This window comes from Spodoptera frugiperda, chromosome 26 (assembly GCF_023101765.2).
Source record: "Spodoptera frugiperda isolate SF20-4 chromosome 26, AGI-APGP_CSIRO_Sfru_2.0, whole genome shotgun sequence".
In the NCBI taxonomy this organism is placed as follows: Eukaryota; Metazoa; Arthropoda; class Insecta; order Lepidoptera; family Noctuidae; genus Spodoptera; species Spodoptera frugiperda.
Window position 1 is genome coordinate 2089599 of NC_064237.1, and position 21337 is coordinate 2110935.

Below are 21337 nucleotides of genomic sequence, written 5' to 3' on the forward strand. Positions count from 1 at the left end.
CTACAATTACCTACGCTTATGACGTCACAGCGGTTTAGTTTTAAGTACATATCTATATAGATAGATAATAAATACCATTTGAGTACCTACAAAAACTAGGCTAACAAATATTATTATTCTATTAAAATAGTTCGCTTATCAAATGGCTTTACAGTCATGTTCATCGGCTGACAGTCTTTAAAGAGAGAATCTAGTGTCGTGTTGAGTGAAGCTATTTTTGGACGTTCGATTGTTGAATTTCTGACCATAGTGTGGAATCTAGAATCGAATGCGAAAGATCCCCCATCCCTATGGGGGATCTTTCGCATTCGATTAGTCTGTCTGTCGCTATGCAGTATTTAGAGGGCTAAATACTGCATAGCGACAGTCTCCTCTTCACTCCGACTTCGGCTGATGATACATCTATAAGTATGTAGTATATATCTATAGGCTCTAAGTTTGGCCGTAGAGTCATACTAATTACTACAGTAATTGTCACATTACCTATTTGATAGATGCCTAAGTGTATTTTTACAGGGTCATTAACACATGTTTTTTTTATGATGAAAGACGTGCACAGACATCTTTACATCAAAAGGTCTGATATAACCCACATGCCAAAGCTAAAACCCACAACTTTAGCAAGGTTTATGGATTTTTGAGTAGCTGTAACAATAATCGCAGAATATATGTATGACCTATGGTTTAAAATGCTGAAGTGCTGAAGGGGAAAATCATCCAAGAATCTCTCGCGCCTTAGGAGAGACGACAGGGAGTATCAGACCATTACTGACTAAAAACCACCCCATTCCTACTCCTGCTTATGTAGCCGGCGGTCCCGGTACACCTGCTAGATAGTCCGCAGATCCGGATCAGGTATCTGCCCTACTAGGCCCCGTCTGTGGTGGTCTGAAGGCTCTTTGGGGCGCGGAACGCAACGCGCCGTACGCATAGGTCTGGTTCTGGTCGGACGGCGAGCTACCTTTGCTCTTCGTCCATAGACCTGCATACCAGAGAGCTTAGTACGAGTTTGTTTGAGATCGAAAGGAGAATGCATCCGGCGTTCTGATACAATTTTATGACTAGGCGTTGTTAGTGGAAATTTAAGCAAAAACTACCAATGTTCCTTACTTGATCCTTTTTTTATCGAGCTAGGGGCAAATGAGCAGCCAAGTCACCTGATGGTAAACGATCAGCACCGCTCACAGTCATCCACATCACCAGAGGAGTCACAAGTGCATTGCCAGCCTTGTGAAAAAATAGAGGAAAAAAGAAGGAAAAACTACTATATACGGATATTATTATATCCATATAAAACATTTGACATTGAAACGTACTCTCAGGCATTTCCGGAATAATAATCTATAGTAAATATCTTAGTTATCAATACCTGATTAATACATTATCTTTTTACGTATAATATCTTTTATTATCGGCTAAAGACGTGAATTTGCTAATTTTCGGGTCGAAACACCAGCTTTTAAGGACATTAGCACTAAAATTACTTCGCCAAAGACACACAGTCAGACTGTACTAATATTTTTGTGGTAATCTTGACTTTTGTTGTCCTTATTGAAATAAATGCTTTGTCTTCTCTCAGCATTGTTTTTAATTGTAACGGTATAACTGTAAATCCATAGAGTATAAGTATTAAGACAACAGAATGTTTGTATGTCACATTATTATGACAAGTGTTATGGATCTGGACTACTGCTATCAGCTTAAGACCTAAAATATACCATCACTTACGCAAAAGAAATAATTGAACTTGAATTTAAATTTATAAATACATAAATAATGTATAGAGATCAATCGAAAATACTGCCTCATTGTCTGTTCTTTGACAGGTAAGCACAATTGGCGCGGTTGTATCGGTTCCCCCACGGAACAACGGCTTGTGTGATCCACAAATTGTTGTTCCGGGTCTGACTGTCATGTATGTTTATAAACACACCAACGGAGAAAATCATAGCATGAGGCAAGAGTTATTAAAAAAAAATAAGAAAAAAATCCACTTAAATAATAAAAAACAAATAAAATAATAAAACCATTTAAAAGGTATTAAACATTGAAGTTGATGGTATAAATTAAAACAAACCGATTTCCTGGACCGATGCTTATACCTAATACTATATTACAAAGAATTCAAAGGTTCCGTCTAAATCCTAAAACAGATACAAAAAAAAAATATTTTTTAAGATCATCCCAGAGTCAGAACCTGTTTATTGAATTCGCGTTTTAAAGATAGGTATATGTACTCGTATCTGAAGGCAAAATGTAATTCTGTTGAACTAAATACTTTCTATTATGGTTCTGCATAAATCTCACAATTTTCAATGGCTATTCTCCCTTTTTCTAGTTTATCGTTTCTTGTTTCTAATTACTGTAACCATTTTTATTTTGACTTTATCTACAGAACCGCTAGGGATAATGAAGACCCTTCATGAAAATTAAAAATAATATTGAGTCTGTCACAAATACAGTAATACTTTCGAAGATATATCAATTTGAAATATCGCGTGACGTCACTTCTTGGTACATTTTTTTACGTAGAAATGACTTATATGCTCCCACTACTAAACTTTGATTCGTTTTACCTAAGTATTGCTATCTTATATGACAAAATAAAATACGTGTCTAATATTTTAAAATAATCTACATGATGAACTTTAAAAAAAAATACCATCTATCCTATTGTTACACATGTTGCATTGATGACTGAATTTGTTTCTTTAATATCATATTTTAATATGTTTAGGTCAAAATATAAATGGCCACGATAATTAAAAACGTCAAACCGGATAATGGCCCTTATCATTAGTATGAGTGCTATATAATTATATATTTTTTAATATTTATCTTTAATCTTTTATATAGTCTGCATTTCTAACTAATAAGCAAGTAGGGATGCAAGTCAGTTCTAACTGGCCTATTTGAAAGTCATTGATGGAGTGGAGGCCTATATCCAGCAGTGGACGTCAAAAGACTGTTATGATGATGATGATGTAATAGATGAGCTTTCTCCTGATCAATATAAAATGCTAAAACTAAAATACATTTTAACATATTATACGGTGACTGATAAGGTCGAAAAGTAAAACAGTATAGATAAGAACAGGCTGAAAAATATAGATACCAACCGCATATAGAAAGTTCGAGTAGCTATATTATATATAATATTGCTTTATTTCATATGCCTAAATATATTGATGCTCGCAGCTTGTCTCCCGTGGATTACGGACTTTGTGGCTTCATTTTCTAAAATACTAGTAGCCTCAGTTACTCTTTAGTACATCAGCAATAGAAGTCCCGTCAACATCAGTCCAGCCATTTCAGAGATTAGCCGGAAGAAACAGACAGACAGACAAAAATTTAAAAAAATATATAATCTTGTTTAAAAATAAAAATATAAATTATATACCTATGTATCGTAACGAATATACATTCTATGTATATTAATAGACGTAGTAAAAACCGGTTATATCAATATAACAAACAGAGACTCCAATTTTATTTATTAGTCTAGATAGAACATTCAAGTAGGTATAATATAACATTATACATTACTATAATCTCACTTAAGTATCTACGTGCAGTTTTTCTCAATACTTACATATATCAATGCATTTATGACATTAGATTAACACCAACGTATTTTCCTTCATCACAAAATAGAGGAAAACCAGAGCAACACAGGATAACGTATCTAAGGCATCGGATAAAACATTCTATCAATTTTTGGATTTCCCAAAACCGTACTTTAAAACCGAAGCTACATGTTAAAAAAATGGCATTTTACATACGGTCTTGGTAAAAGGAACTCTAAAGGTACAGGGGCATTAGATATTAAATCCCTTGGGTATATATATATTTGTGTTAATGGGTCGAGTAAGGATAGTATAGTTGTGTGGGTAGTCTGTGGTCGTCGAGTCAGTGACATTCCGGCAGCCAGTGCGTTCGAGTGCATTTCATTACGACAATAAACTCTTTATAATTCAACCAAGTGGATAATTGTAAGTAGATTTTGTTCTTTTATGTATTTTATTTAACTTTTAGGGACTGTCTTAATGTGTGATTTAGTTTTTATACATTTATTTATTTTATTTTATTTAACAGTTACAACTGTAGAAAACGAATTAAAGTAACTGACATTCATATAAAATAATAATAGATTTATTAACTTAACGTAGATTTTAGCGTAATGTATATAAACTGTACCTATGATACGATAATTTATCCGTCAGATTGATTAACAAAAACAATGTTGACAAGTCCAACTGTATTGTGACAGATTCACAATACAGTAGGTACTATTGATTTATGAGTAACCTATGGAGTCTCTTGCTCGTTTTTCTCCTTAGGAATCTGCATTTTAGAACGAGCAAATAGCTTTACTAGAGGACTGACCGGCACACAGACATTTTGATAAAACATTTTTTTATATTGTAATATTTGCTTTGACGTTCAAAAGTGCCTTCCAAGTCTATTTGAAATAAATAATGTTGACTTTGACTTTGATTTTGAATCGAAAATTGTAAGACAAGTCGTTAGAATAAGTGTACAAACCCTTAAATATTTGGACCTAAATGATAATAAGATGTAGTTTCCTTGTTTTCAAATAATTATACATGAAGTTGTGTGTTAATTATGTTAAACAATAAGGAACCTTATTTACTTTGTATTACAGTTGGAAGTTTGTTTCCAAGTACATTGTTATCATTTAGTTTGTAATGCTTATAGTTTGTTTACGTTAGGTAACTGCGAACCTCCGTAATAACATAACCTATGAAAATGCCGTATGAAACTTCGTGTGAACCAGGAACGCATGTTTCCTTGTATTAACCAGTGAAGAGTAATAAAGAACTATAATGAATTGTTATTAGTTAACCGCTTGACTACCGATATACAAGACCCATTAGAAAATACAATAATATGTTTCGCGTGGATCCGCACTTCGGCACACGACTGGTTAAATACAAGTTTATTGATTAATAGTTAAATCTGTCACAGACTGCACATTTGCTTCAAAGTATAGTTCTATCATAAAACAGTTATATGCAATAACTTGTATTCCATTACCGTAATATCGGGTTTCTTTGACCCTTTTTTTTGAGAGGGAAAATCATCCAATGACTTCTCCCGCCATGGGCGAGGCGAGAGGGAGTGTCAGACTCCAACTGACTAAAAACCACCCCGTTCCTACTCCTGCTTTTCGAACCGGAGCCCCGATAACCTGTTAGGTAGTCCGCAGCTCAGGATTTCTTTGACCCTAGAAGGTAACTTAATTTATATAGGTACACATGCAGTATACATATCTAATTTGCCTACGTCAGGAGTGAAGAATATGACAAACACTCTAACGTAGAAGAGGTTCACAGTCCAGTAATTACGTTTAAAAATGTGAGTCAAACATTACCAAGTAGACAACACTGTCAGCGATAAGAGAGCCCTTTAATGAACAATCCTTTATTTAATTTGTATTTATCTAACTTAAACAATAACACAACTTAACGTAATGTATAATTATATATAATTGTCTATGACAAACACGTTAGACAAGATACATTACATTTGCAACATCTTACATATGGAATAACAATTTGAGGATAATACAATAATTTCAAGAGTAAATTCAAGCGATTTCAAGAGTAAACCCCCAAACCCAGGCCCAGGATGTTATGAGTCCCATATAATACATAGTGAGTCTATTGCTGTACACACAATGCCAAATTCTCTGCAAATAGTAATTATCGTGGGCAGACCTGGTGACCTGGTGGTCAAAGTCGCGGGGAGCCAGTGGATGCAGGTGGCGGCTTGTCGTTCCACGTAGAGGACTAAGTGAAAGACCTTTGTTCAGCAGTGGACGTATCTTAGCTGATGATGATGATGCTGACGAGTAATTATCGAAAATCTAAAATATCCCATGACATTACTCGTATTACCTCAAAAATGTTTCTGCTCTTTTTTTTTAATGTATGTAAGTCAAATACATCAGCCCACGGCCCACGGTACGTGAAGCGCCCACGAAGTGACATTTCCCGTGTTCCCGGTTCGTAAACTCATCAACGGAACGGTATTATGTAATCAGCCTAAGCTCTGAAATAATAAGTTTGACATTTACACCGTTATGTTGGTACTGAAACATATTTGAATTTAGAATGTATATTTTTTTAATTAAGCCGTATTGAGAACATAATATATGTGAAATGGTACGGTACCGTAATTGTTTTTAGGAAAAGAGCAACTATTAATGTCTTGATCTGAAGCTGCTTATGACTACATGAACGAGTTATTGAGACCGTCAGTTAGGCAATGAAAAATTATACACGTACTTAAACGAATCAAAGTTTAGGGGTGAGAGCAAATACGTAATTTTTACGTCTAAACTGTACCTAGAAGTGACGTCACCCAATATTTCAAATTGATGTATCTTCGAAAGTATATATTTTTGTAAAAAAAATACTAAAATCTAATATTTAAAATAATCTACAAGACAAGACGTTAAAATAAAAATTAGTCATATACTATATTCAAGTATTCAAGTATTTATTGCATCCATAATGTACAATTGATTGAGTTATATTGAGTTCGTTGATTAAATAACATAATACTAACATAACTTACAGTTGAAAAGTGAATGCAATATTGTCTACGTTCTGTAATGAAAGATGGATGATGGGGTACCGAACCACGATTCATATGAGATTCGCAGAACGCAGCCTACTCCAGCGTATCATCACTCAAATTCCTAATTACTAGGCGTTTTAATGAGAAGGCATAATCAGTCAAAGCCAGCAATTAAATGTTGACTAGAACTAGATTTGTGTGCGCTTAGTTCGCTGTGTCCCCCTCCTCTGCCCTCGTTAGTAACTGCGACAGTTCAAAGCAATCTCACCTTTGTGGCTCATCCGCTTTGATCTCGACACGGATCGATTCAATTTTAGCTTTCTTGTAATTAAAATTGAGCAACTGAAGTATTTTATTCGAACACTGTCGGACATGATTATTTGGACACTTAAAATATTTTAAAGTTGCAAACTAAATAAAAGATCAATCTCAATATCTAAGGGATTATTAAGTACCTAATGAATTAAAATTTTAATTTTAAGTACCCATTTACTCGTATAATTTACAAGAGATTTTGTAAACCTTATCTTTAACCAGCTTTCCATCGTGGAAACGACGTCACAGTCACCAATATACATAAGTATTTGGAAATAATACTACCCATCCCTTGGTTTAAAGACATACATCCCTTTAAGTCCCAATTTAAGGACATACCTGACCCACACGATTTACAAACTATTAGAAATTCACACAAAAGAAAAGTCATAGAAAATTCTGGAAGGTTCTCGAATTAATTTCATGTCCGCCATTGTAAGCGGGCTCAGAAAGAGAACGGAGAGTAATGCGTTATTCATTTAACATTGTACCGATAGCTCCGAATGACTTCTGACAGGGTTATACAGTCTGTCTGTTTGTCTGCCTCTGTATAATGATTCATAAGTAATGAAACTGGATTAATATTCGCCTTTAAATCGTTCGGTTGAATTCCAATCGCCTTTGTCAACTCTTTTGTAGGTAATATCGACGAATATTATGCTAATCTGCGTTGTCTTTGGATAATACCTTATCTCAGGGTTTCCCAAACTATGGGTGGTAGCCAATTGGAGGGTCGCAAGCGATTTTTTAGTGAGCCTTGTCTGTAGAAGACGCAATAACGAACGATTTTTCACATTGGTAACGGTTTAATTCCCTGAAGGTGTGTTATTTGAGAACTTCATTAAGATAATAAGATAGGTCGTAGTCCGGTTAAATTTGGGAACCACTGCCTTAACTTTATCTTAACGTATTTAAAATTTCATGATAAATGCACCTAGACAGGTTTTATGTCAACATTTTGATTAAAAATTATCTAAAATTCAGGGTTTACTCGTGTAAATTAACGGAGAATACTCTACTAGTTTCAAGTCACAGAGGGACTCTTCATCATGAGCAGCGACTCGAAACTAGTAGAGCCTTTCTTCATCTAAAGTATAGAATACAGTTAACTGCCCCAAAAACAATCAGTTGCCTCATATTTGCGGTTGTCGTGGTGCTAGTGTCGATATCACGTATCAGTTGTCATTCAATTGTCATTTAGGGTAGATATTTTTGTGGTTTGTTTGCTGACAACCTCAGAGTACAAAACTGATGTAATTTACATAATGCACTTTATATCGATTGAAATATTGTCGGACAACAGACGTGCTTATTTCTAAAACTACCTAAGCTAAAAAATATTAAAAAAAATAGTTATCTAGAAAAATAAAAGTCTTAATTGTCAAACAAAAAAAAAACAGCTGAACATAGTACCTTCTCCTTTTTTAAAGTCGGTAAATAACGCAATGGACTATCTTATCGTATGAGATGACGATGATTTGCATATTCATAATTATGAATTCTTATTAATTGTATTACTTTGTTTACAGGAACCAACTCAAAATGGCGCTTCCATTCCCATATGAGATCAAAGATGTCACTGAAGAAGAGGACAAGGTTATAAAGAGGTATTACAAAGGTAAGAATACACGGAGATTTCGGAAGAAGGAAATATGAATGTCTTATTTAAAAATTTAATAAAAGCATTGTTCTGCTTTCATATGTGACTAGATACGGTAGACGCGGTGGCTCTGCAACTGGCGGCCGTGTAATGGTAGCGGGTTCGATTCCCGCACGGAGCAATTTTTTGTGTGATCCACAAATTGTTGTTTCGGGTCTGGGTGTCATGTTTTCGTGCACTTGTGTGTTCGTAAACAAACCTACGACACAGGAGACAATCCCAGTGAGGGGCAACGTTTACAAAAATCATTTTAAAAGTGTTGTTCACCGTTTCAAACGTGCCTAACCTAGAATTAATTGAAATAAATGCTTTGACATTTGTGTTTCAGAGTATAAGAGACCATTCATCCGAATCGGTCCACATGGGTACATTTTAAACGCTGGCTACGCAGACCATGCTTCGGAGATCTACAACTTCGAAGTGAGACCTGATGATGTATGGGTCACCACCTTCTCTAGATCAGGTGAGAGTTTGAAACTTTCCATAATCATTGTTATGTCGATGCAACCTGAAAGGTTAAATGGGATCAAGCATGATTTAATAATTAAGAGATATTAACTTCAAAACTGTTGCTTATTATGTTATCGGCTTACTCACCTAACGGTTTGAGGAGGAATTCGACCAGTTTCACGTCATTTTTAAGTATAAAACGTACCTAGAGGTGACGTTACGCGATATTTCGAAGACATATGAAATTGTTTGCTTCCGTAAGAAAATAAAAAATACTTGTCTAATATTTTAAAACAATCTACAAGACGGACATTAAAATAAAAATTAGTCATCTAACCTATTGTAAGATCTGACATCACATGTTTGGCTAGGCCCTATCTAGCCCTTTGGACTACAAAAGATTAACAATTTACTAGCAGTCGATAGTCTAGTCTCTCTAGTCCTACCTCAAATAAATAATCATAGAAAAAAATGTGTGTTATTAAAGGTTTCACTTTCTGTTATCGGTTAACGCACAGATAGCAACTACCGTCATAAAACGTTATCAGCTAACGCCTGGATGGATACTTAGTGGATATACTATGTTGTCTATATTATCTATTTATTAGACAAAAGAATTTTCGATACCTGATACCTAATGCCTTATATGCCTTACAAAATAATCGTATTTTATAAAATTAGAATTTTTGAAACTTTAGTATTCCATTTCTGACCAATATTCATTTAAACTAGTTTATATATTATGTTATCGGCTTACTCGCGTAACTGTTTGACGAGGAACTCGACTAGTTTCAAGCCATACTAGAGGCTCATATTCATGAGCAGCATTCATTAAAACAAACGTCTTATTTTAAGTCGTTGCCCTAAGAACTAAATATGTATTATTAGAACTTATTACGGGATATTTACCATGTTTATTAATTATATTTATATTTTAGACGACTTCCCAACATAACTAACTAATGTACTATTGTTTAGATACAATAATACTTACTTTCCATTGAAAAGCAATCAGTTACGTGGTTAATTAAACACAATATCTGCCATAATTCTCGGAAATCTAACAAGCAGACATAGGCCTAATGCACACCGGCGGAGGCGCGGCGAAGATACTGAGAATAAATCAATTTAAAATAAACCTTAACTACTATGGTATACGGATGAAAACGGCATGCCAAAGAAGCTTAACGACGCACCACGCGCCTTCTACTAAAATATGCCGTATGCCATAGTCATTAAGATTTATTTTAAATTAATTTATTCTAAGTATCTTCCTCGCGCCTTCGCCGGTGTGTGCTAGGCCATACAAATTAATGCTCAAACCTAATTAAACTCCAATACTATGTATGTATCTGCCTGTACAATTACCTACAATTTACTACTAATTGTGTACATAATATTAATTTCATTAGCCATACAAATATTAGGAACATGAATCAGTTATGTGTGGACTTACATTTCCGACTGACTTAGTATTAATAGGTCTAGATATTGATTTGTTTTTTATGGAATAGGTGGCAAACGAGCAAACGAGTCACCTCATGGTATATGAATCTAATCGCCTTAAAAGAATCAAAGAAGCAGTTTCATAACTTTAGTACATAAATACAAAAGTACCTATGTAACCGTGTGTATTTTACAAAAAAATATATGATTTTTTTCAGGAACGACGTGGTTGCAAGAACTAGTGTGGTTGGTAGCGAACAACCTCGATTTTGAAACAGCGAGGAACGAGTCGATAACCAAAAGATTTGCGTACATGGAGTAAGTATTACTTTAACTTTTATTTTTTTCACAATCTTCCCTTTTCCCGATTCCCCAACAACCCTTATATTCCTAACCCCTAAAAAAGCCGGCAACGCTCTTGACGACTTGCTTAACAGCAGGTGAGCCGTCTCATTTACCGGCTTATACCATAAAAAAAAACATTTTGTACCAATTTTTTTTATATGACTGAATTTTACACCTTTCAACAAATGAAAAAGAAAATATATCTCCCATCTAGGCTATAAGCCGCTATAAGATTTAATCGTAAACCTTATCGCGTAATGTTAAGAATCAATTTCGTAATACAAATATTCATGTAGGCACCTAGATTAACTTTCGTATCGGATATATAACATAATTAACCTACTTACTTCATAATTGTACTGTTTTAAATAATTATCTTCTATAGAAAGATCCGGGTTTCAATCAATATTACAAGGGCGAAGGGATTCCGTAGCTTTATGTAAATCTACTTTAAAGAAAATATAGTTTTTTTAAGGGGCGAAAATCATCGAATGACTTCTCCAGCCCTGGACGAGCCGAGAGGGAGTGTCAGTCTTACTAACTAAAAACCACCTCGTTCCTACTTCTGCTTTTCGAGCCGGAGACCCGGTAAATCCGCTAGGTAGTCCGCAGCTCCGGATCAGGCATTAGCCCTACTGGGCCCCATCTGAAAGAAAATATCGTTAGCGTGACAACAGCGTGATACAAGTCCGTTACCGGCCTTTTAGGTGTTAGGAATTTAAAAAGTTAGGAAATCAAGGATTAGGAAGGGAAGGAGTAATTGGACCTCCAGTAACCTAGCTCACACAATTAAACAACCCAAGCGTTGTTTCACGTCGGTTTTCTGTGTCCGTATGAACTACGGATACTAAAGTGGCTTAGTTATAAAAACTTAATTATTTTCCTACTTAGACAACCCGCAAAGATTGCTAATAGGTACCTATTTATGTATAATTTCACCGCCAGTTTATATCATCAAAATATGATAAGATCTACGTCATGATATCTAATCAATTAATTTAAGTGCTTATATTATAATCTACCTACATCTCAGTACCTGCTGAGTGTAAATTGAGTTCATAAGGTAAGATACCACATGTCCAGTTCATAACAATTCCTCATTATCTTTAAAAATTGTTAAGTTATGTGTGTCACTTATATTATCACAATATTTACCTACACTAAAGAAAAAACCCTTCGGGAATAAACAGAGATATCATGACTCCGTCCTAAAAGTTTCCACTGAGATAGGAGATCCTTTTACAGACATAAAACCACCTATAACAAGCTCTCAAAAGTCAATGAACTTTAAAAGATAATCTTGTATTTATTTATACAAAACTTGTATCAGGTACACGACCCTAAATTTGGAGATACGCGGGGATCAAGAACTGCACCCAAACGCTCCCCGAGCAACTTACGAAGATTTCCGAAGTCTGCCGAAGTCGCCGTCGCCTCGGTTCATCAAGTCCCATCTACCGCTGTCACTTCTCCCGCCTAAATTACTTGATACTGCTAAAGTAAGGTTATTTTTGTTTTTTTCTTTTTAAGGGAGCAATGATATTATACTTTTTTAAATATTTGATTGCACAAACGAACAATTTGAGCAACTTCTTTGTCCACAAAACATGACTTGGATGTGTCCTCCAAAGCAAATCTTATCTTCTGGGTAGGCAGAGATGCAAATTACGGCACATAATTATCGCTATACAATGTACCATGTAATAGGGGGTGTAATCAGTGCCGGCGTAAGGGCCACTGATACCACTAGCGAAAATTGTGGCGCGCACTTGAGGGAAGCAATATCAAGTGTTAGTTTTTTGCTGAGCCCATGCACTGAGCGTAGAGCACAGGTCCGAGAGTTTGCACCAGGAGAGGCAAGAGACTTCAATTTCAGACCTTGGAGCCCCCAGAATTTCTCGCCATAGGCCATCGCCCAAACACGTCCACCCCTAACGCCGGCGCTGGGTGTAATAGTATATGGTAATAGGGGGAGCCTATTGCCATATACTGGGCACAATCCCAGACTCCGTGCTACTACTAAGAAATTTTCGAAAAACCGAAAAAAAACCCAGTAATACTTTGCCCAACCTGGAAATCGAACCCGAGACCCCTTGATCGGCAATCGCACTTGCGACTACTCGACCAAAAAGTAGTCTAAAAATTAAAATGTTTTTTTTTTTAATAAACCATAATTGTTTTTAAAGCAAAAACCATACTTGTGAGTCATATTTTCTGCTTCTAGGTGTTCTACATAGCCCGCGACCCTCGAGACGTGGCGGTATCGTTCCACTTCGCGCACAAACTGTTCCGGTACTTCGATGACAGCGTCCAGCTCAACGAGTTCTGGGACCTCTTCCAGAGAGATTTGAGTAAGCCTTCTAGATGTTTCTATTGTATTAGTGTTTATTACATGGATTACGTTGTTGCATAGATGAATATGATATTGCTTACTGCTTGCTTCATTAATTACTTATTGTTTCTTTCGTTTCATTGCCGAGTTCAACTTTAATTTTGAAAATCGGTGTCTGCTATCATGCTTGGCAATAGGATCTCTTTCTATTTCATGGATAATGGGACTCATACCTACATAAGTAATGGGATATTGCGGTTGCATTTAGTACATTTTTGCAAATCTACCGGATCTCTATCCGGATGATAAAACTCGAAATTTTATAATTTGCTTTTCCTAATTTTAATGTTTACTTTTTTGCAGTCCTTCACACGCCTATTTTCCCACATGTTGTGGAAGCTTGGGAAAAACGAGAACATCCCAATCTGATGTTTTTGTTCTATGAAGATATGCAAAACGTAAGTTCTTGTTTGAAAGTGAATGGGAAAGTCTTTTAAAATATTGTTCCACACTAAGATTTCCTCCGATAGATTCACATACACATCACACCACATGTCCAGATTTGTGGACCATACAATGAATTATTTAAGTACTGCATCACCCGGAAAATCACTTAATATAGTTTTAATTGAAAGTACTAGCTTACCCACGAGAATTAATTGAGAAATACTCTACTAGTCTCAAGTCATAACAAGACTCTTAACCAAGATTGTTTTTCTTCACTTCTAGGACTTACGCAGTGTCATAGACAAGGTGTGCAAGTTCTTAAACAAGGAGTACACAGACGAGCAGAAACAACAGCTGGTCAATTATCTGGACTTCAAGAATATGAAGAAGGCACCAATGGTGGATAACAAGAAAGAAGAAGAAAGTGAAGTCACGTTCTTTAGGAAAGGTGAGCTACCAACTACTCTTCTTACTAAGGTTTTTAAGGTATTTGGACGCCAGGGTTTTCTCAGTCCGGAGCTGCGAACTACCTAGCGAGTTTACCGGGGACTCCGGCTCGAAAAGCAGGAGTAGGAACAGGTTGGTTTTTAGTCAGTAAGAGTCTGATACTCCCTCTCACTTCGCCCAAGGCGGGAGATTTCATTTATTGGATGATTTTTCCCCCTTAAAAAAGGGTTTTCTCCGTGGTTCATCCTCAACAGTCCACATTCTATTGCTGGACTAAGGGCTTCCTTTAGGTTAGAAAGTTTGCAATATTTGGCGGAGCTGCGAACTACCTAACGAGTTTACCGGGGACTCCGGCTTGAAAAGTAGGAACAGGTATTAGGTGGTTTTTAGTCAGTAAGTGTCTGATACTTCCTCTCACTTCGCCCAAGGCGGGAGAAGTCATTGGATGATTTTTCCCCCTTAAAAACAGGGTTTTCTCAGTGGTTCACCATTAATAGTCCACATTCTCCTGCTGGAGTAAGGGCTTCCTTTATGTTAAAAAGTTTATCAGAAATTATACGTGTACCGTGTAAGTTTCTTTATATTTTTTTCGATTTTGTGCTCACCAATCGACGCTAGTGAGCCGTAAGGTCCAATAGGAAGGAATAGTAGATAAGGTGCTACTGCTTATTAGCCAAATTACTATTTAAAAGCGAAATAACTAAAAGCATTTAGCTTCAGCAAAGTTTTAAAGATCGATAAATAGACTTCGGGCCAAATTGACACCTCTTGTTGCGTAAAAACCCTCATTGGTTTTGTTTACTAGGCAATTGTCCTTGAGACTTCGAAATTCCCAATTGTCCCAAGGTTATAAAGTCTAGCCATTTAGCCACGTTCGTAAATAAGATAACTGAAACTGAAATGAAGACTGCCTCGTTGATCGAGTGGTTGCAAGTGCGACTGCTGGGCAAGGGGTATTGGGGTTCGATTCCCAGATCGGGCAAAGTATTACTGGGCTTTTTTCGGGTTTTCGAAAATTTCTCAGTAGTAACATGGAGTTTGGAAATGGGCCCGGTATATAGCAATAGGCTCACCTCCTATTACATAGGACTTACCTATACTTAAGTCGCAGTGTATACCTCTGCCTACCCCTTCAGCTGTAAAAGGCATGACGACACGATATGTAAATAAGATTGTACTTAGATATTCGAAAAAAAAATATCTATTTAGTCTCCCTGACAGTCAGTTTGCTATCAGCGTTTTATCACGTAGGTATCATATCGATATATTGATATAGGTATCATTAATCCATGGGACTGTGACGTCAATAATAATGGAAAAACAACGAATTTGTCTCTTAGATATTATACCAAGTTACACAAAAGTTTAGTTACATACATACATCACACTAATATTATAAATGTGAATGTTTATTTGTTTGGATGTTTGTCCGTCCATCATGCTGAAGCTACTGATAAGTTTATGGAACTAAGGATTGAACGCCACGCCTGTGTCCTATGAGATTCGGCAGAGACAATGGAACGCCAATTGCTACGAATCTTACAATGAACTAAAGGACTCGTATTCTTAAGCTAATAATTATTATTAAACTCGCTCAATCACTCATTTGAAGACTCAAGAGACAGTTTGAAGTCTCATAACATAACAAATAATTGCGTGAAAATACTGGTTCTGTCGTCAAATTCTAATTCATTTAATGTTTGCAGGAAAATCCGGGAACTGGGTGCAATACTTCGACAGCGAAATGACGCGGCAAGCTGAAGAGTTTATGGAGAAGAACTTGAAACTGACCGACATGCGGTACCCTGCTGTTAATAATTAATTAAAGAATGATTATTATGTAGTAGTTTTTTTTTAATTCTAAACCCTTTTTTTTAGGGTGGAAAATCATCCAATGACTTCTCCCGCCTTGGGCGAGGCGAGAGGGAGTATCAGACTCTTACTGACTAAAAACCACCCCGTTCCTACTCCTGCTCATCGAGCCGGAGCCCCGGTAAACCCGCTAGGTTGTCCGCAGCTCCGGATTAGGCATCAGCCCTACTGAGCCCCATCTGTGGTGGTCTGATGGCTCTTTGAGGCGCGCGCAGAACGCGACGCGCCCTCCGCACGCACGAGTCTGGTTCTGGTCGGGCGGCGAGCTGAGCTACCCTTGCTCGTCGTCCGCAGACCCGCACTTACGGTGGCCGGAGATCGTCGCGCGATCCCCGACGCCCGGAGTGTCTCTCGCGACGGCTGGGGCGTGAAGAGGTTCGTTCTCTCACGCGCCCCGCCTCCTCCTTAGCTAGCATGACTGCTTCGCAGAAGGAGGAGACGACATCCCAGTCCCCCTCGCTCCGCACCATGGCTTGTATCAGTGCCGGACGCGAGAGGGTGCCGTCGCCGACCACATCCCTGAGGATACGGGCGGTGCTCAGCCCACGCAGGGCAGACCGCAAGCGTATGTTCCACCGTGTCCTCCGGGCGGTCTTCGCAGTGATGACACCCGGGCGTTTCCTCCCGCCCAATCAGAAACAGGAACCTACCGAAGCTTCCATGTCCGGTAAGCACCTGCGTCAGGCGGTAGGTGAGGACGCCGTGACGCTTCTCAAGCCACTCCTCAAAGAGGGAACTTACCGCTGCAATGACAGCGAGCCCAGCCCTCGGTTGCGACAGTCGCTGTTGCCATTCCGCCATGAGATCGCGCCGGTGCTCGTCCCGCCACGCATTAATCTGGCGCGGCAGTGGAGTTTCGCCCCGGCGACGCGCGTCGGCGCGCAAACTAAAGACGCGCGCGAGCACCTTCGCCTCCAAATCCCACGGCGGGAGTCCGGCAAGGAGGTTAGCCGCCTCTCCGGAGATCGTGCGATATCCGCGGATCACTCGAATGGCCATGACCCTCTGGGACGTGAGCAGCGCCCGGGCTGGCCGCCGCATCAGGTTCGGCGCCCACACAGGGGCTCCGTAGAGGGCCATGGACCGCACGATCCCCGCGTACAACCTCCGGCAGGAGACATTTGGCCCCCGAGGTTGGGCAGGAGCCGCTTAAGTGCAGCCCCCGTGTGTAATTCCCCTGATGGCGCGTTTACATTACGGTCGGTCATAGGTCGGTCACCGAAGGCGGCGGCGGCGCGGCGGCCGCATTCGGTTTAACAGACACCGAATTAATACGGCCAAACCGAATACGGCCAAACTAATACCTGTTTATATTAGTTGGTGATGAGCTGTACAGCCGAATACGGCTTTACCGATCTCAATCTAAAGTTTTTGGATTAAGGTCTATTTTTGACAGAAACTCCATTAGGTACAAATTGCAACGATAACTAGTATACACCAACACATCGGCACAACTATCGCTACACAATATCCCTGTGTGGGTATTCCGTAGTAATGTGCATAAAAACGTTTGACCATTACGCACACATTGGTATATACTAAAAAATTTTGTGTCGGTATATGTATTTTTATAATTTAATAGATGGGTAAGGTTAAAAATATTTACAATTGATGATATGGTTCAACATTTTCACTGAACTAGACGTAGTGCTCGTAGACGAGTGGTTTAACGAGCTTGCTCTAATCGTCTCCCTCTACGCCGATGTGGGTTCGAAACCAGCAAAACATATTTTTTAGATGTATTTTATTTCGTTGTTTGTCTTTGTTAAGTTTATTTTTGTTTTCTGTATAATAAAATCAGACTATAAAAGAAGCATTTAAGTCGGTAAATAAAACGATATCTATTTTATTACATATAATTTATTTTTATAGAAATAAAGTATAAATATTGGATATAAATCAAATAAAAATGATTATTACAAGAAATATTATTAAATAATAATTTTTATTATTAATTAAATAATAATAAATTAAATTTTAATATTGTATATTACTTATTATTAAACAATAAGAAACATTATATATATATATATTTTTTAATATTAAAATTTAAAATTAAAAAAGTATTAAAAAATAAAATTATTATAAAAATTTAATTAAAACATTTTTTTTCAAATTTCCGCTTCACAGTAAATATTGTTATTTCTTGAAATTAGCAAATTTTTGTTATTAGAATTCTCCATTTTGTGTTTTAAGGCGGTTGCTATAAGATTCAATATTGAGTGCGCAATATGTTAGCAAAAAATGTGACGATTAATACAAATAAGTTTTTAATATTATAACATTTCGAATCATATCCTAAGTTGGTTAAGGATGAGCGTAAATATAATGTTTCAAATTAGTTGAACAGCAGTTACATAAGTTATTAAAATGAGAAGTGAAGTGAATCAACATGTTGAAAAGAAAGAAATTATAACAATTTCTAACCGCATAACAATAACATCACTTCACCGTATTTTCTAGACTGCATTATAATATTACGTTAAAAATATAAACATTGTAGTTAATTTGGACTATATATAATTTGGCTGATGGCTCAGTAACTGATTCAGAAATCGATATAAGTCAGCGTTAACCCAAAAAAATTCAATACAAATAAATTTCAACTTTATGCTGCTAGCATGAAATTAATTCTTTACATCGGTAAATATAACCACATTATTAGCCCTATTAAATTTTATAAAACTTCTCACGCCCCAGCCGCCGCAGAAGACACTCCGGGTAAAATTTTATCGCTGTTCCTGGTGCATTGTGGGCAGTAATATCTTTTTGGGTGGCTTCCTGCACCTTAAACCAGAATGCAGGTGCCTCCTTATTGTTTGCGTGAAGACATCGAGTGCCGTTGCTGTAGTGCGCGTTGAAAAAGGGATCAACCTTATGCCTGGCTATGATGTCGTAGTGCCGGCTGACGAATTTGCCTTCGGCTTCGGCCCAGCTTGGCAATTTTCAATATCACCAGTCTCCGCATATCTGCGCACCCATAACTGCATGGACTTACACTATTAAACAAAAATATATTATTTAAAATACCACGAAACTCTATAAAGTTATTTATCGATAGGAATAAAATATAACTACAAGTAGTTTTAGTTGTAAACACAATAATTATACAATATTTTATAATCAACCTATATATAGGTTTACACAGTAATAAAATGCTACTAAAATCCTTTAAGTTACAACAGGATTAATAAAAAATTATCCATTATAAGGATATTTAAGAAAATATTATTATTAGTATCCTATTAAATATTAAGTTTTAAATTTATTAAACAATAATTAAATAATTATTCTTAATAATAAATTCATCAATAATAATAAAAAAGTATGAATACTTTATTATATAATATTCATTAATTTTTTTATGTTATTATTTTATTATATTTATAAAACATAAAAAAATTACATTATTTTATTATATTTAGAAATATAGAGAACTTTAAATAAATAAGGGAAAATAATTAATTCAATCAATTACCCAGAATATCAACATAATAATTATCTTATTTACTCACCGATATCGTTAAGCGCCTTTCTATTTCACTAAAGAAAAGATCTATCTAAAACAAAAGATCTATCTTTTGTTCGTGCAAAATAATTACTTCTGCCTTTTTCAAATTTGTGAAGTGTTGAGACATGTTGAGCTTTACACACGAATTATGTAGCAATAAACTATGAAAATGAAATGCTCATAAATTGACAACTAAGAATATAATTGTATTTTGTAAGTTGGGTGATTTGGAAAATATTTAAAGAATTGACGGTAGTTACTTTATAAACGGGCTAAATAAAATGACCCGAGAGTTCCGTGGTCGCCACAAACATTACAAATTTAATACTCAAGTATCGAATGATTAGAAATTTAGAATTAGATGTTGTTTAAAAATATTTGGTAAACACTACAAAAAGAACTCATTGTTGCTGGGTTCGATCCTGCGACACTTTGCCTGAAGACTCAAAGCGTTAACCATTACGCCAAACGTGCATTTAATAAGTGTTTCGAAATATTGTAATGGATTCAATAACATAAATATACGACGAGAAGATTCCTTTAGATATATTTGTATGGGTATAATTTGTGTAGCTCGATCGTTCGTTGTTCGATTTATTAAATGTTTGTTAAGTATTATTTTTATCTCTACCCTTGTTTTTATTCATAAAATCTTTTACGAAATTCTTACATATACCGACACAATAATTTATAGTATATACCAATGTGTGCGTAATTAACAAACTTTTTTATGCACATTACTACGGAATACCCACACAGGGATATTGTGTAGCGATGGTTGTGTCGATGTGTTGGTGTATACTAGTTATCGTTGCAATTTGTACATCTAATGTAAGCAATCTAAATATTTCTTACTGATAGATATTACTTACCTACTTTGGTTAATAATGCCCCTTTACGAATAATAAAGTCGTCTTAACAAAAAGTGCGGAAATATACGAAATGAATAATGTGGGTCTAACCAATAACAAAGAAGGTATTGTAGAATCTTAAACGTCTGTGAACAAAACATCTTTTCAACGTATACCATTGAAAAAAGAAATTTTTGCCTTTCCTTGGATCACGATTATCTACAATCTACTTGACCTTATTGTCAGCGCCTCAAGGTTTAAGATATGCATACGAATAATAAATACTTACTTACAAAGAGATTGTTTGCATCTTTCCAAATTATATTATTTTTATACGAAACTAGCAAACCCAGCGAACTCCGTTTCGCCACCAATGATTTTGAATTTTCTTAGCTATAAACCTCACGGAGCCCAAGACCTTTCCAACGAATGCAAGACCGTGGAAATCAGTTTGTGCGTTCTGGAAAACCGGACTTATTTTTATATTATAGATTAAATACATGGATACCAATGCAACAATCGTTATATTTGCCTACATAACAAATACATAATCTGATAGTAAAAAAATTCGTAATGTTACAAACAAATTCCAACGTATTTTGTCTGATTCTGATATTATCGATATATTTACTATCGTGGATAATGCGTGTTATCTTTCTGCTAAAATATAACAGATAATAACTCCAGGGCGCTTACTCTTGAAACTAATTTCAATGTCAGTGCAATTTCAATCTAATAAAATCTTAATAATTATTCAATGACACAACTATACATCGTAACTGTTAAAATAGCATTCAGGGTAAAGAATGTAAAGCCAAGAATTCAATACTTGATAATAATAGGCGTTAGTGTTGTAACTCAAACTACAAAATTTCACAATATCAATTAATATTGAGATAAATTTGGATTCAAGACTCCATTAAACTCCTGGGTACTAAAACCATTTTTAAAATACTTACATATTTTAAGGTAAATGACACCGGTGTCAGGCAGACTTACGAGCTAAAAACCACCCTAGCTAAACTTCTGCTTTGTACCACTACCACCAGGGTTCA

At 36.3% G+C, this 21337-nt stretch overlaps 1 protein-coding gene across 1 annotated transcript; it reads left to right on the forward strand.

The window, feature by feature from the left end:
* The first annotated feature begins 3809 nt into the window (after nucleotides 1-3809).
* On the forward strand, nucleotides 3810-15887 carry LOC118264307 (sulfotransferase 1 family member D1-like). Its single transcript, XM_035576779.2, has 9 exons — nucleotides 3810-3992; nucleotides 8451-8539; nucleotides 8910-9044; nucleotides 10696-10795; nucleotides 12153-12321; nucleotides 13047-13173; nucleotides 13518-13612; nucleotides 13884-14049; nucleotides 15755-15887. The coding sequence occupies exons 2-9, from the start codon at nucleotides 8464-8466 to the stop codon at nucleotides 15868-15870; spliced, it is 984 nt and encodes a 327-aa protein (XP_035432672.2). The 5' UTR covers nucleotides 3810-3992; nucleotides 8451-8463; the 3' UTR covers nucleotides 15871-15887.
* Nucleotides 15888-21337: the final 5450 nt, after the last annotated feature.

Bases quoted from the DNA above. Each gene is read 5' to 3' on its own strand.
- LOC118264307 (XM_035576779.2), top strand. From the start codon at position 8,464: ATGGCGCTTCCATTCCCATATGAGATCAAAGATGTCACTGAAGAAGAG. The intron at 13,613-13,883 runs GTAAGTTCTTGT...CTTCACTTCTAG, and splicing joins TCTATGAAGATATGCAAAAC to GACTTACGCAGTGTCATAGA. The intron at 14,050-15,754 runs GTGAGCTACCAA...TAATGTTTGCAG, and splicing joins AGTCACGTTCTTTAGGAAAG to GAAAATCCGGGAACTGGGTG.